The sequence below is a fragment of the Talpa occidentalis genome, unplaced genomic scaffold (assembly GCF_014898055.3).
Source record: "Talpa occidentalis isolate TD23 unplaced genomic scaffold, MPIMG_talOcc4v2.1 talOcc4.9, whole genome shotgun sequence".
Taxonomy (NCBI): Eukaryota; Metazoa; Chordata; class Mammalia; order Eulipotyphla; family Talpidae; genus Talpa; species Talpa occidentalis.
The window spans coordinates 33,360,408-33,377,374 of record NW_023605305.1 but is presented as its reverse complement, the minus strand read 5'-3'; the positions used below and the strand labels follow the sequence as shown (position 1 = coordinate 33,377,374).

Genomic DNA, 16,967 nt, shown 5'->3' with positions numbered 1-16,967 from the left:
AATCCAGATGAGCCCTGGGCCATAGTCACATTCTCTTTGGGGGTTTTCTCTTTATTTCTAGCAATTTTGAGAAGCCTGAAGTAATTGGTATTCCACACAGGTTGATAGAACTGCTGCCTCCTCAGTATTATGCCTTAATTTCCTTTATCGCATAGCAAGTTGGAATTAATCGCCCCTCTCCTTCCCTTTTCCCACCGAAACCCATTACCAGCCTGTCTGCTGGTTAAAGTCATTTTGTGGCAGCTCTTGGCTCCTTTCCACTTCCCTAGGAATCTTTCCGACCAGAGCCAAAGAACAAGGAGGGGTGAAAAATCCATTTGTACAAAGTGGGGATCTCCTGTTGAGAACTTATTTCCCTCCCTGTTCAAGAGGAAGGAACGTGTCCAGCCTCCAGCCGGCACAGCTGACCGAGCCCCCCGTCGCTGAGAGCATTCAAGGAGGCGGAATGACCATATGTCAGCGGTGGGAACAGAGGATGCTGGCGTGGGGTGGGGGAAGGGCAGGCCTTTGGCAACCCCGGCACCAGGGTTAGGTTCTGTGATTCGAAGCTCCGGGGTTCTATTCTGCATCTGTGGATTTAAGGTGCTCACCATGAAGAGATTCTGCGAATCCATCGTCCTAACATCAGACCATTTGGGTCTAAGTACTTTTAAATTGTGTTGTAAGATGCTAAGATCCTCTCCTGGGGCTTAGCGATTCAGTTCTGTAATTCTCAGGCTACTTTGCAAGTCGCTTACCCTGCGGTTCCACTCCAGGATCCGGTGCTGGGAGAGGGAGTGTGATTGCTCGGTGGAGACTGCCTTGGGAAGCTGTTCCTGGCCTTCTCTGGCTTCAGTTTCCTCATTTATGAAATATGAGGGTTGGACAAGATGGCTCTAGGGCCTGACCGCCAGGAGTGTTCTAGAAGCCTGATGCCTCTGTGGCTCCTTCTCAAACCACCACCCCTCCTCCCCAGGGCCCGGTCTGCCCTGGCTACCCTCTAGCACCTCAGGGGACCCAGAAATGTTCCCCATCTGAACTAAGCCGGGCTCCTTGTCCACTTGCCTCCAGCCCTCTCCCATGCTAACAGGCAGGCAACCCAGCTCTCCTCCAAAGTTCCAGCAGGAAAGTCGGAGTGGGCGATGGTAAGAAATACACCCCATCATCACCAAGAACTCTGTCGCCTTGCGGGCTGCACAGTTCACCTTGTATTTTCAACATCTATAATCTCTGAGGGGTATAGCTATTATCAGCCCCATGTCATAGGGGAGGAAACTGAGACTCTGAGAAACGAAGTGACTCACCACTAAATCATACTGGAGGTCCCAGAATCCGAGCTGCTTGTTGTTGGCACAGCTGCAGGCTGTCGGGGCTGGTCAGTGTGATGAAGGAGAGCTGGTGGGGAGGGGCAAGGCACTGGGGTAGTTTCTCCCGAGAAAGTTATGCTCACACCTCCTGCTGGAACCAACCTGTGGGATATTAAAGGGCTTCAGAGAATGGACTCCTTTTCCTTCCCAGTGCGCCAAGATGCCAAGAGACCACTTTTCCATCTGCATTAGAAACTGCCTTTTCCTTCTGAATCAAACAAGATTTCTCAGGGTTTCTGTATACGCCACCCCTCTACTTAACTCCTCCCCACCCGCTGCAGACCAAAAGCACCTCATTTTTTGAGGTCCTACCTAATGACTCCCCAGCTCTACCCCCCTTCGGTAGCCCTCACTTGCAGAGAGGGGAGACACTGGTGAGGGCTTGGACACCCCAAGTTCAGGGTCTTTCTTTTCAGCTGGGGGACTGAAACCCAGAGAGAGGGGAAAAAAATCTCAGTTCTCTCTCTCTCTCTCTCTCTCTCTCTCTCTCACACACACACACACACACACACACACACACAACCTCTCTGCCTTTGATTCTAATCAGGACTATTTTATCCTATTCTGGGTCGTGGCCATAATATCTGTAATCTTTGTCACCTCAGCTCAGCTATAAACCGTCAGGGAAGTCCCATCCTCATTTTCTTCTTTCCTCATAGAGCATAAGATATCTGGGTTTTGGTCCTGCCTCCAGCTCTGTGACCTTGGGATGGCCCACTGCCTTTTAAAAGAGCATTGCTTCCTCATCCCTCAGAGTGATACCTGCCCCCCGCTTCTGGCCCACCTCATAGAGCTGCTGTGAAGAGCAAGACCGAGGGGCTGGGGCCAGAGTCTTGAGCATGTCACTCAGTGCCATGTCTATTCAGGACATGGGCCCTGTTCTGCCAGATTTAACTTTGGGCTTTGCTGAGTTTCCCAGTCAGTTTTATTGTCCCTCCACAGCCCGAGGCCCACCACCTCTGAGCTGCTGCTTCTCTGTGGCCCCTGCTTCCCTCTCTCCAGGGAACACGTAAGTGCTCTATGGTCCTCTTCACTGGCAGCACACCTGCCGCCCCTCCTGGCAGCCAGTGCTCATGACATCCGCTCTCAGCTGCTGCTCACCTGGGCCAGCCCCCAGGAGATGGATATCCCAATAACGGGGTGTCGCTGCCCATTTATCACCAGAGTGGCCCAGTGGGGCTCCTCTCTTCTCTTCTCCTACCAGCCTAATTGGTGAAAGCATTTGCATTTTCTGCTTAGCGCAGGCTGCTTCCCAGGGTGTTCAGCTGCTGCCAGCAGGGGAGGGTGCTGCATGAACATTAGTGCAGAGCCCAGGGCCCTGACTGCCTGTGGGTAGGGCCATCACTCTGTCCTTCACTGCCTCGTGCCACCTGGCTGCTGGGCAGGAGTGACTGACTACCAGTCTCTTTGCCCTTAGTAAACCCACTGTTCACTAAGACTGTTGACTAAGGCGGTGTGGCCCTCTGGCCTGGCCTCCTTGCTGATGACTGCAGAATTCTGCCCTGGGAGCCAGCAGAGGTGGAGGAAGCAGAGCCCAGAGAGGCCTGTCCAGTGTCACCCAGCGTGTTGGTTGCGGAGCAGGGCTGGCATGAGGGCTGGAGCCTCATCCTTCACTGCAGAAGCAGAAGAGCTGCTCCTCCTCACATTGGGGCTGGTGGCAGACAAACAGGGCCTGAAAGGTTCTGGATTCCTTGGCAGGTTCTGAGGTCTGTTTGAGGGTGGCAGAGCCATTGATCCCAGAGCTCATGTGGCCTGGCTATGGTTGGACAGGCAAGCCCCCTGGTCAGAGGAGGCTGAGTCCCAGTGGGGGCAGCTAGGTATTCCCCGGTGGAGTAGAAGGGCAGCATGAGGCTGGGAGCCAGGCAGGACTCTGTCTGGACACTGAGGAGGGTTTTCCGGTCAGGCCTCTTGCCCTCTGGAGGTTTTTACTGTGAGGACCATGCGTTTCCCCACTGCTGTTTCCTCTGCCAAGTCCAGAGTTGGACTGGCCTGAGCTTGGGGAACGGGCAGGGCTCTATGCTGCTTGCCTGCTACCCTAAGCAGCACCCCCTGTCCTTCAGTTTGCAGGCATCAACTGGAGACCCTCTCTGCTGACCCACCCTCCTCCCCCCCACACCCATCTTCCCAATAGCCGTCTCTGGCTCAATACCGCCAATGTCCACAAATCACTATGACAGGAAGACCCCTTTGTCGTCTGTCCCTCGGAGACTCCATCTTCCTGGTGGCGACACGGAGTCCCACATACCCCAGCGAGGGCTTGGACCTCCCTTGGTGACAGTGGGGCCAGGGTCAGAGCAGCTGGGATGTGCTGGGCCTTGGGGAGGGACTTGGCTGTGGGAAGCCCCAGGTGATCCTTTTGGTGGGGCCCACAGCAGCACCAAGGACTGCACAGTCCATCTGTGTCTTAGTCACAGACCCAGAGGTCAGCTGCAGGGAGTCCGTGAAGTCTTGTCCACATGAGGAAACTGAGGCCCAGCATGGGAAGAGGCTACACAGCCTGGTAGAGCTGTGGGGCTCAGGATCAGACCCTGTGTGAGGCGGGGTGAGGAGCACACTGAGATGAAGTGACAGGAAGGCTCGTGTGGTGTCTGGGCTGCAGGCACTAAAGAAAGAGGCCTGGACCAGGGGAGAGAGGCCTGGCTTCCAGTCTGGCTGTGACCCTGCTGGCCAAGAAGTCTCCCTCAAGTCCTCATCTGTTGTGTCCAGCATGCCAGACTGGGCAGATTCATTGTTGATTCAGGCATATGGATAAAGGAATCCTGGGGGCTCGACAGATTTGGCCAATTTTAATGCTGAAGCAGGCAACAGGTACACAGGCAGGCAGGCAGCTGCGGAGGCACTGAGAGCCTCAGAGCTTCCCAGCTCCCACCCCCTGATCTCCGAACTTTCTTTGCTTATCTCTGGCCTCCTCTCTCCGATCTCCCAATAATAATCTCTCTTGGGCATCCATACTTACAGCATGCACGCCCGTGCTCTCTGGCTTCTTGGCCCAGAGTGTCCATAATCACAGGGATGCGTGCCCTGTGCTCATACTCCCAAGCACTTTTTGTCCCAACTCGCTATCACACGTGGGCAGTGAAACCTCGGAGGCAAGCAAGGCCACAGGTGCAAGCCATTGCCGCTGGCAGTGGGAGGTGAAAAAGAGCCTGAATCACTCCCTTTTCCCCCCAGGTCCCCAGCAGAGGGCAGCTTGGAGACCCTTCATTTGGAGTAAAGTGGTGTGGGCAGCTCACGGAGCAACATCTGTGTCCTCTGCCACAGCCAGAGACACCACTGCCACTCCCCATGTTGTCCTTCAACTGCCACTTGGAACACAGCCCCTCCTCCAGCCGGGAAATCTGGGCCACCTCCTCAGGAAGATGGGCTTTGTGGCTGCTCTCATGCAGTCTCCCCTTGGGCCCCCAACCCCTCCAAGCCTCGTTTGCACATCTCATTCTTAAAATGTTTTTGTTTTTTGGCTTAAGCGCTGAACTGGTTAAACATGTGTAGCTCCTTAATAGATTGGGCCGGGGGAGAGAGAAGTTGGAGAATGTTACGGGGAACTGCTCAATTTAAAAGCAAAGATGCAGGCCTTCATCCCCTTCGCCCCTTCCCATGCCTGTCCCTCCCCCAGCACCTGCTGCTCCTTCTGAAATTACCCCTTGCTCCCCAGGTGGGAGGAAGCGGACTTGGATGTCACCTGCTGATGGATGGTGGTGGCCGAGCCCCGGAGCCCGCTGGGCAGCACAAAGCGGAGCTGAGCCCCACCCACCACGCGCCCGGGGTGTCGGCACTGTGGGAACGGTCTGCCTTCCTGGCACCAAGAGCCCTGAGTCTGATTGTCAGCATGTGGGCGCTGGACTCAAACAGTCCCACAGAGATCGGATGGGAACTGGCTCCAGCTTATCTACATGTGACTTCTGTGGTAGCTGTACTGAGTCCTGTCATGGTACCAACGGGGGCAGGTCTGGGTGTGCAGCCATAGAGCCTCAGGCCCTTAGAGAGTTAAAACCTTACACCCACAGAAGCTTTTCTAAATGGTCTATTAGACCCTTGGGATCTTTAAACCAAGAGTTCTTAGGGATTCAGTTTGAACCCAGAGCTGCTGGACCACAGAGCTGCTGGTGATGGGCTGTGAGCCCAGGTTCTCTTGACCCCACCAGGGCTGTTAAAAGGATGCTGGGGAAACAGCTGATGGGGATCCCCCTTGCCCTGGTTCTAGTGGCACAGCTCCATTTCTTTAATCTGTTTTATATGTTGGGGTTTCACTTGGGGAAAGGTCCTCTGCTTAAAAAGGAAGAATAAAGTTTCCAGTCCCTGCGCTATACCGCAGCTCTGTGCCAGGACCCGCTGCAGCCCAAGAGGGTGGCTGTGGCCGGCGGGTGAGCAGGGCCTCTCGGGAGGGGGTGCAGGTTGCTCTGGGCCACTGTCTCCTCCCCTTCTCACTCCTGCTGTGTTGTTGCCGTAGCCAGAGAACACTCTGGGTCTGTCGTCCTGTTGACTGGGGTGACAGTTTAATAGTAGCTTCCTGGGCTGTCATTTAAATCTGCCTGCCAGGTTAGTAGGCCAGGGGCGGGCTGGCACACCCCCTGCCCCCACCCCGGATCTTCATCCCGCTGGCAGCGGTCGTCTTGGCAACGCCAGCCCTGGCGAGCTCTGTAGAAGGGTAACCATGGGGGGAGCAGCCCTTTCATCTCCCGACCCGGCTACAAGTGGCCCAGCTGCCTTAGGGCTGGGCTGCAGGGCCGGAGCCAGGCCACCCGGTGCTGGTCCAAGCCTAAGAGAGGAAGAGGGAACAGATAAGTCCCCTCTCTGTCCTGGGCTCCAAGGTGGGCTTTATTTACATATTTGCTCTCGCATCTCTCAACTAGCAGGGGAAGGAACGTCACATGCCTCAGCAACAGTGTTGAACCAAATCTGCCTTGCACTGGTCTCTGCTCTGCTCTCAAATAATTTTCCTTGGGCCCTATCACCTGTTTGCAGAAACTGGAGGGCACGGTCCTTGACATCTCTGCATCCTTGACATCTCTCTCAGCTGCTGTTCCATGTGACCTAGTATCAACCCCATCCCAGGTTCTCTTCTGGGTGACTCTGCTCTGAAGACTGGGGAATGCCCTCAGCTTCACTCTGGGCCAGTGCTCATAAACATGTATTTTTCATGAGTTGGTGGAGCCAGCCCAGAACGGAAGGCTGGGTGCCAGCCTCTGCTGTGTGACCATAGGCCAGTCCTTCCCTCTTAGCCTTCTTGCAGGATGAAGAGTCACACTACAGCAGTGTTTCCTCATAGAGCTGAACTCCTTGTTTTGTGGTTTGCTGAACTCCTTGTTTCTAAGGAAATTAATAGATGTGGCACTCGATAAAGAAGTTCCTCAGCTACACTAGTTTGGGTAGTGCTAGAGGCAAAAAAAACCAGTCAGGTATCTTTACTGTAGTGCTTCTTAGGGCTTTTAAGTAAGCCAGTGGGTACCGTGCCTCTCCAAGGGGGAATAAAAGGGTCTTATTCCAAATACCTGGGTGAATGGCCACTCCTGTTCCCTGTCCTGTCCTCTGCCTCTTTCTGCCTCTGCTTGGTGCACTGAATCCTCAAGGAAGCCTTGGCAGCTTGGAGCTGTGGGCTTTGCTGGCTGCTAAACAGCAGCTCTGTGCTTAAGAGAGGATGGATGAGTCCAGGGGAGCTCGGGCAGACCCCACGCTGGGCCTCTAAGAGGCTGCTTGGTGCCAGGAGGCTCCTGGGCTAGTCCTGGAGCTTCCAGGTCCTTTGCCACTTGGCTCCTCCCCACCCCAGTGGTCAGTCTGTTGGCTCCTCCACAGGCCGACCCTCTTATCCTTTTCCCTGGAGTGCCCTTCAGTGCCCTCCTCACTCCCACAGCACAGCTCACACCTCTTCCCTCCTCCAGGAAACCTTCCTGGGTGGAATGGGTGGGTGGCCCTCTCCTGTGCCCTGGCCACACCTGGGTTCCAGAGCAGCCACCCCACAGACACGGACTGTGACTTTGAGCATCCACTTCTCTCTGGGCCCCGCTTTCCGACCTAGGGAATGGGAGCACCATACAGGGGACTTGTAGGCTCTGCCATGACGTAGCATTCTGGTTGCCAAAAGGAAGCCACACCAAGCAGCTCCACCAGGTAGCCCTGAGTAATTTTTGTTTTGAAGCCCCCTATTTGCACTGGGGCTGTGGGATGAGAGTGGGTGGGGAACAGTGGCGTGAAGGATGCATATTGTCTTAGAGAAGGATGCCTCTGGGGGTGGAGAAGCTGGGAGGTGCTGAGTGATCATAATAATTTCACAAGATCATAGACTCTGGGTGCTGGTGGGGGGCTTGAGATTCAGTCAGCACCACACCTCCACTTCCAGCGTGGAGGCAGGCCAGTGTCACGCACACAGCAGCTGAGGCTGCTCATTTCACATCCCCAAACCTGCCCCTTTATGCTTTCTAGTTTATATAGCCCATTTGCTCCTCACAACAACCCTGTGTATTTGGCGCAGCAGGGCTATTACTCCTGACTGCAGATGAAGCAAGTGAGGCTCAGAGAAGTTGTGTACCTTCCAAAAGGTCACACAGCCCACAAGTAGCGGAGCAGATTTTGAACAACTGTGGATGCTTTCCTTGGCCTGTGTTCTTATAAACAGCAACGCCTGCTTTCTTTGTCCCGGATTTCCCATTCTCTCCCAATCTGTCCTGGGGTTGGCCCCGTACCACCATCCTCTGGAATTCCAAATCCTTTGTGGCAGCCATCTGTTGCCATGGCACCAGATTATGATGTCGCAGACGCTGGATGGCTGTGTATGTTCCTAGGCTTAGTACAGTGACTCACAGAGGTGAGCATTGTCCAGCAGGCAGACTGACATAGAGGGACATAAATCCCTGGAAACAGGGGCCACAGCCTCGAGCCCAGCTGGGGTATCACCCTGGGAGCTGAAGCCAAAGCTGCCAAGGACTGAAGAATGAGGGTCGGGCATGGCTGACTGTGGCAGCCCCATAAGACAGCTCAGCCCTGATCTCTTGGCAGGGCTCATGTAGCCTCTTGATGAGGGGCTGCTGGCCTCATTACACTCAAAGTCCTGACTCTAGGGTGCTCCCTGAGATCCCCCTGCTTGAGCATTTTTGCCTTCTGTCCTTGTGGCACTGTTCTGCATGAAAGCCACAATCCTCCTTTGCCCCAAGAGGAAAGGAACTTGCCCCGGGGTCACACAGAGAGGGTGATGCTGCTGAGTATTTGGGGAGCAGTGATGGAGAAGAGGGGCATATGACTGCAACTCCAAATAGTGGGCCCACTCCCCCCAGATGTGACCTTAGCATGTAACTTAGTGCCTCTGACCCTGGATTTCCTTTTGTGTCAAGAGGAGACATCACTAGTCCTTTGTTGTGGGGTCTCAGGGGTAAGTAACTAGCAAAGAGACTGGAACACCAAAGGGACTCAGAGAATGTTGAAACAGGAAAAAGAAAACACTAGGAGACACGTTTCTTTTGGGGTTGCTGAGCTTCTAATGGAGAGAACACATCAGTGTTCCTATTAGGAAATACCCCACGTGCTGTGGTTCATAACATACTCACTTTTGGGTGATCATGGGCCATGATTTACCAAAGGGCAGGATTTGCTTCTATGACCTACAGTTAGCCCCTCTGGATCAGGGAGGGCCCCTGGAGGCAAGAGAACCAGTTCTGATCCCCGCCTTGCTGTGTTTCCCTTCCCCTCCCTGGACCTTAGGTCCCCCATTTGTGTATAGACTTTAATTCCCTTGTTTTCTCTAGCCCTGCAAAAACAGGTGGTGTTTTAAGGAAAAAAGTGTGAAGAAAACTCCTTTTACAGCGCAGATGTACTGAAAGGATTCTATTGAAAAGAGAGGCAGAAATAAAACAGAGTTAGGAGACCCAGTGTCTGTCCCAAAACCCGGGCTAGGCTGCTCATCCCAGGAGCAGCAGTCACAGCCCAGGGGCAGCTAGAGGGCCCTTGGGAGGGCTTACATAACCCAAGGCTGGCCATGAAGGAGGAGCTTTCTGGGAGAGGGTGAGCCCTGCCTGCAGGTGAGGGAGAAGAGACTGGGCAGTGAGGTGCCTAGTGTGTTCGGGGCCCCCCAGCCAGATCCAGAGGCTGCACTGAATAGTCCCTGCACTGGAGGCGCATCAGCCAGTGGACGGAAGGAAAGCACACCCAGTGCTCTTCCCCAGTCCTGCTACCAACTTTGAGATCTCAGCCTATCATGTGAGTCCCTTGGAGGGCACCAGAAGACCCCATCTCCTTTATTCGAATTAAGACTCAAACCATTAAAACAGCTGTAGCTGTTACATACCTGAATCTGCTGTGTGCCAGGATCTGTTACGTTCTTCACACATTATAGTTTCTTGTTTCTCCTTTCAGAGCCTTTTGTTTTCTTCTCCCTATTACACAGATAAGAAAACAGAGACTCAGACTTTAAGTAGCATCACCAAGAACACACAGATAGAAAGAGGCAGAGCTGGGAGTCAACCCCGCTATGTGAAGGTCAATTTCTCTTATCAGTGTCCTACAGTCTTTCACTTCTTTGGTTATTTAACTTTATTCCTAGGCATTTTATTCTTTTTTATGTGATTATAAATGGGATGGTTTTCTTTCTGATAGTTATCAATGTAAAGAAATGTAACAGGTTTCTGTATTTAATTTGTATCTTACAACTTTACTGAATTTATTGGTTCTTTTTTAGTGGTCTTCAGGGTTTTCTATATAAAATATCTACAAATAGTGACAGTTTTACTTTTTCCTTTCCAATTTGGATGCCTTTTATTTCTTTTTCTTGCCTAATCGCTCTGGTTGGGCCTTTCAATACTATGTTGAATAAAAGCAGTGAGAGTAGGCCCTTGTCTTGTTTCTGATCTTAGAGAGAAAGTTTTCAGTTTTTCACCACTGAGTATGATGTTAGCTATGGGCTTATCACACATGGTCATTATTATGTTAAGGTATGTTTCCTCTACACACTTTAAGAGTTTTTATCGTAAATGGGTATTAACTTGTCAAATGCTTTTTCTGCATCTATTTTATTGATGTTTATCCTTCAGTTTGTTAATGTGGCACATCACACTGATTTGTAGATATTAAACCATCCTTCTATGCCTAGAATGAATCCCACTTGATCATGGTGTATAATCCTTTTAATGTATTGTCATAGCTCATTAATTTTGCCACAAAGTAACCATCTGCTTTTAGAATTCATTATCACCAGCTTCCCGATGACTGCAGAAGGGGCCTTGACTTTGTTGGTTGGGAGGAGCAGGCCAGGCAGTAACGGAGGATTAGTTGAAGAGGCTAAAGCAACTGTTCTAGGTGGTCAAGGGAAGGCTTCCTGGAGCTGGTGACAGTGGAACTGAACTTTGGGGAAGTGAAGGGAATGACAGAGGTCAGACATTCCTTCGGTGGACTTGAGCTCCAGGACTAGGAAGGCAGGGCCAGGTGTTACCTGTCTCTACCTAGTGGTCATTAAACACTTGTGGGATGAATAATACTTTCTTCCCTGTCCCCTCCTTGGTCAGCGAGTTACTCCACAGGCTGTGGGTGGTCATGTGGTCCAGCTTTCTGATGGAGCACATTCTTTGCACTTTGTAGCCACCTGGCTGTGTGTCCTAGGAAAACCTCCTATACCCACCTGGCCCTTCACATTCTTCTCCTTTCTCTGCAGCCAAGAAGACCTGCTCAGAGAGTGACTTCACCTGTGACAATGGCCACTGCATCCCTGAGCGGTGGAAATGTGATGGTGAGGAGGAGTGTCCTGATGGCTCCGATGAATCCAAGGCAACTTGCAGTGAGTTCTTGCCCCTTGAATGGGGAGGGGACCTCCATCTGGGCCTGCCTCCTGTTTCAGATGTCCTGGTTGGAGGATGGAGGCACGAATGAGTGACGTGACAGAGCCCCAGATCCACATTATACCCTGTCTTCAGGGGCTCCTGGCAAATAGTCAGGTGTGTCTAGTTCCTGGTTCCAGTAATCTGTTTCTGGGCTTTCTTCACAGTCCTCTTGCAGGTTGGCCTCTGATCCTAGGGTTCCTGCAATTAGGCTCATCCCTAGCATATCGCCATAGCACATCCTCCAGGCCTCCCTCAGCCTCCCACACTATTTTTCTTGAGGACCTTAATCATGATTCTAGTAATAGTAATGACAGATGGTGCTTATTAAGGTTGTCTGGGTGCCAGGCCCTGTGCTAAGCTCTGTGTATTAATTCATCTTATTCCCACAGCAGCCTCATGAAGCAGGTACCATCAACTTTCTGACTTTTGCAGAGGAGGACACTAAAGCTCAGAGATTGAGTGACTTTCCCAGGGTCACTCAGCTAGGACTTTGAGGCTCCAGCTCTGGCTTCTGCACTGGAGAGGCTGAGCCCAGAAGCCCTGGCCCCTGTGGCAGGCTGGGCAGCCGCAGAGGCAGTGATGGGCGAGGTGGAGGCAGAGTCTTGCCCCAGGCCTGCCTCCCACATGCTGGGCTTTGTATTTCCATGATTTCTTTTCCAGGCCCTAATCCTCAAAGCAAATGTACACCCGGCAGGTCATTCCGTGACATTTGTTAAATTAAAAAGGAGATGAGAAGGGGGCGGGGAGGGACCCAGTGGTCGGAGGCAGCGCTCCAGCAGAGTGAGCCCGAGACAAAAGGCTGAGCGGGAGGGGCTGAGAGGAGCACGTGGAGGATGGCGGGGCTGGTGGGGACCTGTGATGGTGGTCACAGTCCCTGATCCTGTTAGGGGTCACAGTCGCCCCAGAGGGAGAGGCAGGGACAATGGAGGCCAGCGTCCCATCTAGGGCTGAGGCTGGTGATAACTGGGTTTCCTTGTCTCCTAGCAACAGACCTACCAGTCTCCGGGAAAGAAAGAGAGAGAGAGAAAGAGAGAGCCAGAGCAATCCCGCCTGAGACAAGGGGCCCCTCATTTCCTTGCACAGCTGCTCCTGCTTTCCTGGTCATGCTGCAAGCCCTACCCTTTCCTCACCCTACAAGCAACCAAACTCCCTGCTGGCCTAGCGGGGCAGGACTGAGGAGAGCAGCCCAGCCCTTTGTCCTGAGCTTCAGAAGGAACAAAGCCCAGCCACACCCACTTATGACTCTTCCCTCTTGGCAAGCTTGGGATGGAGACGATCCCCCTTTAGAGAGAAGGCAACTGAGGCTGGGTCAGATTCAGACACATGTGGAAGGGGAAAAGCTGTGTGTACCCCAGAGATGTGTTTGGAGTGGGGTGCTGTGATCACAGGGGATTTTTCCACCAGTGCTGTCAGCCGGCTGACTCGGTGCTCCAGACTCCACTCTGGCAGTGACACTGGGAGCAGAAAGGTAGTGGGACCCTCATGGTTACTATGGGATGGTTACTATGGGCGCGTGTCCTATCACCTGAGAGTTGTGCTCCCCCTCCTCCAGTCTCCTTTGCGTTGATGTCTCTTTTTATCTTCCTCTAGTGCTCTCCAGGGCCCAGCCCAGCCCTGCTCCTGGGAGGCCTCCCTTAGCTGCCTGCCTCTCTTCCCCACCCCACCCTGCATTTCCCTGTTTCTCCCTCTGCTCCCAGCACATGTGCCTTTCCGCCCTCTCTGGGACCCTGTGCAGGGACCCTCCTACTTCACCCCTCCTGCCTCCCAGGCTGCCTGGTACCCAGCTGCAGGACGCTGTTAGTTGACAGTTGAGGAACTAGAAGCACATAGGAGTTGAGGGCCTTGTTTCCAGGACACATGGGCTGTCCAGGCCGGCTTGCTTTCTATGACAAAAGGCAGACTCCTGGGAATCTCAGGCTCAGTGCAGGCAGAGCACCCTGAGGGAGCAGCCATGAGGTACTTTGGGAGTTGAGAGGCCTAGCACTCCTCTAGGCTCTCGCAGGGAGTCACTGTGAGGCTCTGCCTACATCACCACTCCTTTCTGCACCCCAGTTTCTAACATTCTAGAATTCTGAAGACCATGACTTCAAGATTCTTGGACTCGGGATTCTAAGACTCGCTCTCTTCTTTGCCTGTACCCAGCTGGGACCCAGGGCCCAGGATCCCACTTTCTGTGCAGCTGGGTTGGTCAGGGGCAGGCAAGGCCTGGGGTTGGGGAGAGCTGCTTGGAGGAGGTCCCAAAGTGGGACCTCAAGGGTCAGGCAGAATTGGGGGCAGCAGGACCTGGTAGCAGGTTTGCTCGTAGCTTCCTGATAGAGTGGGAACCCAGCAGCCAACCCACTGCCCATTTAATTGGTGTTGCCATAGCAACCCATGGCCTACCAGGTTTCTGGGGTCTGTGCCAGCTCTTAGGATAGAGAACCTCCCCACCCTCCAAGAATGATTATAGACAGTAGTAAAGTGTAATGGTTGTGCTGGCTGAAATATTTGGGTTCAGGTCCTCTGACCTATCTCAGGCAGGTTGCCCAATAAGCCTCATCTGTAAAATGGGAGTAGTGGTATACCTACCTTACAGGGATTGTGAGCAGCAAATTTAAAAAAAAAAAAAAGGCACCTACAAAGTGCAAATGCAGGAGTAAATGGCAGGGTTATGTTATTATTAAATTTGACTCCTGGCCTCTCCTCCACATATGCCACGTTAACATGTTAGAATAGTGTAAGTAGGGCGAGTGGGCTTGCAGAGAGAGGGAAGGGGATTTGGGAGCAGGTGCCCATTCTTGCGTTCCCCACTATGTCTGCTGCCTCAAGCTGGCCTGCATTCCTCCCAGCTCTGTTTCCCCCAGGTTCTGAGTTTGGTGTCTGTCAAATGCAGCCAGGAGTCACAGTAGGAAAGCCTGGGACATTTGCCTAATGAAAGTAGCATTTCAGCTCTAATTATAGCTCACTTGATTGAGGACGGCTTCTGACCCACCTTCAGGTGTCTGTTGGGAGGGGTGTGGGGGGGGGGTGGGGAGGAGGTTGGTTCAAGGTGAATGAGTTAACAATTCTGGGTGCTGCTTATTAAAATGGGGTTTTAGGGCCTCCCCGGTGGCGCAGCGGTTGAGCGCTGGGTTGCAAAGCTGCCCGCAGCCTCTGCAGCGCCGGTTCGATTCCCGGCTGCTCCCCGGCCACCAGAAGAGGGTCCCACATGGCGCGCAGACCTCTCCTGCCGCCCGCTGCTCCCCTCAGCAGTGTACTTCGGTCCTTCTGCCTGCTCTGCTCCCCGCTCTGGCTCTGGTGAATTCTCTCACCCTCCCGCGCTTCTGACTGTACCCAGTGCATGTATAAACAAAACAAACGAACAAACAAACAAATAAATAAATAAAACATGCCTCTATAAAAAGAAAATAAATAAATAAATAAATAAATAAATAAAATGGGGTTTTATTCATGCATCTCAGAACCTTTCCACCTGGCGGGTGGGGGCCCTCACAGATTAACTAAGCACATCTCCCTATTACAGATCAGGAGGTGGAGGCCCAAAGATTTTCTGAGATCGCCCGGCGAGTTAGGGACAGACCCAGCTAGTAGTGCTTTGCCTGGCCCTGTGTGACGGGTAACCGACCCGCTACAAGGTGGTATGGGCTTGTGCCGTGCTTCCAGGGGCAGAAGTTGTCTGAGTCTCTGTTCCCCCTGCAGCTGGAAGTCTGCCCCCGAAACCTCACATGACCTGACACTGCAGACGCCTTCACTCATTGAGCAGCCAGCAAGCACTTACGTTCTTTTATTCAACAGACATTTCCCTTTTTATTAACTTGTGAAGTTATGAATTAGAGAAAGTGTCAATGGATTTGAATTTCTGGGACAGGATTCTCTGGGAATTTATAAATGTCTATAGCCACTCCAGGATGCAGTCTCAGGCCCTTGCCGACTTGGGAGGCTTCCTGATATCTGAGAGACAGTGGGGTTCTTCACTTCCACCTCCCAGATTCTGGGGCTACTTGGATAACAGGTCAAAGGAAACCCTCAGGACATCACCTCAGAGGGGGATAGGGAAAAGGAGAGGGAGAAACTAAAAGAGGGGGAGACAGGTGCATTGGGGGTAGGGGCTACATTGTGGAGGGCAGTGGATTCTCAAAGTGCATTCCCAAAGGCTGAGACCAGGAGGGTCCCTTAGCCCTTCGCAGCTGCATTTCATTTAATGAAACAAGGGCCATTGTTTCCTGAGTCCTGAGTTTGTTCTAGATCCTGAGTGTTGAGATTTCCATGTTTCCCCATTTAAACCACCCACCAACTCTAGGAGATTATGTAACCCCATTTTCAGAAGAAGGGAAGTGGGGTACAGAGAGATAAAATGACTCTGATAATAAAAGAGATTTCAACCCAAGTCTGTCATTCTCCAAAGCCCTTGCTCTTTCTCCTGCATACTGCTACCAGGGGCCCTTGGCTTCTGTTACCCTGGAAATGGACATCAGACGGCCATCTTGGTGACCCTCCCTGAGCACAGGTAGTGAAGGAAGTGAGCCTTCTTCCTCCTGTCACCCTTCTCTAGCTCCGAGAGGCTGGCGAGTCTGGCAGGGCCTACTCCTCTCATGCACTGGATAAGTGCAGTAAGTGAAGCTGTGCATTTGGCGTTGAGAGAGACCTGAGCTGGAGGGCCAGCTCCACTCCTCACCACAAGACTTAGAGCAAATGGCTTACCTTCTCTGGGCTTTGCGCTCATCTGTAAAATGGAAGTAATAACAATACCTATCTCTAAGGAGATATGTCAACACCCACCCCAGTCTCCCAGAGTTAGGCAATGAGAGGCCTGACTCAGGAGCCTGGAGAGTGAGGTTGGCATGCTGGCTTTGGGGAAGCGCTGCATCACAAGGGACGCAGTGAGGTGCCAGGAAGACCAGCATCCAGTAGTGGGTCCCTTCCCCTCTCCTGTCACTCCAGTGCGTGTGCCTTGACATGACCTCCCCGGCCTCTGGTGTCCTGACATTTCAGGACAGTGCCTTGCCTCTTTGAGGGTGGGAGGACCAGTGTCAGGCACTGCTGCAGCCTTGAGAACCATAATTAGAGCTGTCTATTTAGGAACACAGCAACTGTCTTATTAATTATAAAGAAAGGAAGCAGACGGATTGTTTAATCATTGTCCTTGCTGAAAGGTTATGCAATTAACTGTATAAATATTCATTAAAAATTCAGGCGCTGCCTGCTGCCTTGGGGTCTGCAGAACCAGGCCCCCAGAGTGATGTGGACAGTGAAGGGCCATTTCTGTCAGCTGGGCATTTGGGCCAAGAGTTTGGGGCTGGTTCTAAGCCACTTCTCTGCTTGCAGGGTGGTCTGCAGCTTATTGGAAAGGGCAGGGCTCCAGTCAGAGGAACCAGGACTGCCTCTCACTGCTGGGCATCTGTGGGCTGTTACTTGGTCTCTCTGAGCCTTGGTTTCCTCACCTGTAAAGTGGAGAGCTTACCTGCAGGACAGCTGCCCTGCTGTGCTCCAGGTGTGCTGCTGATGTGCTGATCTTTGTGAATGGTGTCCCTGGAATTTGCACTTGGAAGCATTTCAGCTCTAATTATAGCTCACTTAATTGGGGCTGGCTCGTGCTAAACTGAATCCTACTTCTAGGGCCCAGCCCAGGGATTTATGTTTAGTAACTCCTTCCTCCTCCCCCACCACCCCATGAGTCACATGGAACCCCATTTGAGAACCCCTGGTCAATATTCTGCAAGTCTAAAAAATATAAGAGATTTCATCTTTTTAAAATTCACTCCCATGAAAGTGGTAGAGGTGTTTTACATGTCTGCAAGCCCCTGAGAGAGGACTGGGGGTGGGGGTGGTTGGCATGAGCAGGGGC

The 16,967-nt window shown here is 52.6% G+C and overlaps 1 protein-coding gene and 1 long non-coding RNA gene across 8 annotated transcripts in view; one reads left to right on the top strand and one right to left on the bottom strand.

Annotated features, from left to right (window-relative positions):
- The window catches only part of LOC119235717 (uncharacterized), a 67,254-nt gene that overhangs the window by 11,567 nt on the left and 38,720 nt on the right, over nucleotides 1-16,967 (bottom strand). For 4 of the 5 annotated variants that reach the window (XR_008550360.1, XR_008550358.1, XR_005122896.2 and 1 more), the window contains exons 4-6: nucleotides 10,945-11,165; nucleotides 9,619-9,706; nucleotides 1,284-1,448 (exon numbers count right to left, since the gene is read on the bottom strand). This is a non-coding gene — a long non-coding RNA (uncharacterized LOC119235717). The remainder of the gene's footprint in view (nucleotides 1-1,283; nucleotides 1,449-9,618; nucleotides 9,707-10,944; nucleotides 11,166-16,967) is intronic. The other variant, XR_008550359.1, reaches the window with a different exon arrangement.
- Nucleotides 1-16,967, top strand: part of LRP8 (LDL receptor related protein 8) — a 64,010-nt gene that overhangs the window by 18,666 nt on the left and 28,377 nt on the right. For all 3 annotated transcript variants that reach the window (XM_037499253.1, XM_037499252.2, XM_037499251.1), the window contains exon 3: nucleotides 10,978-11,100. In XM_037499253.1, the coding sequence (XP_037355150.1) occupies nucleotides 10,978-11,100 (123 nt within the window). The remainder of the gene's footprint in view (nucleotides 1-10,977; nucleotides 11,101-16,967) is intronic.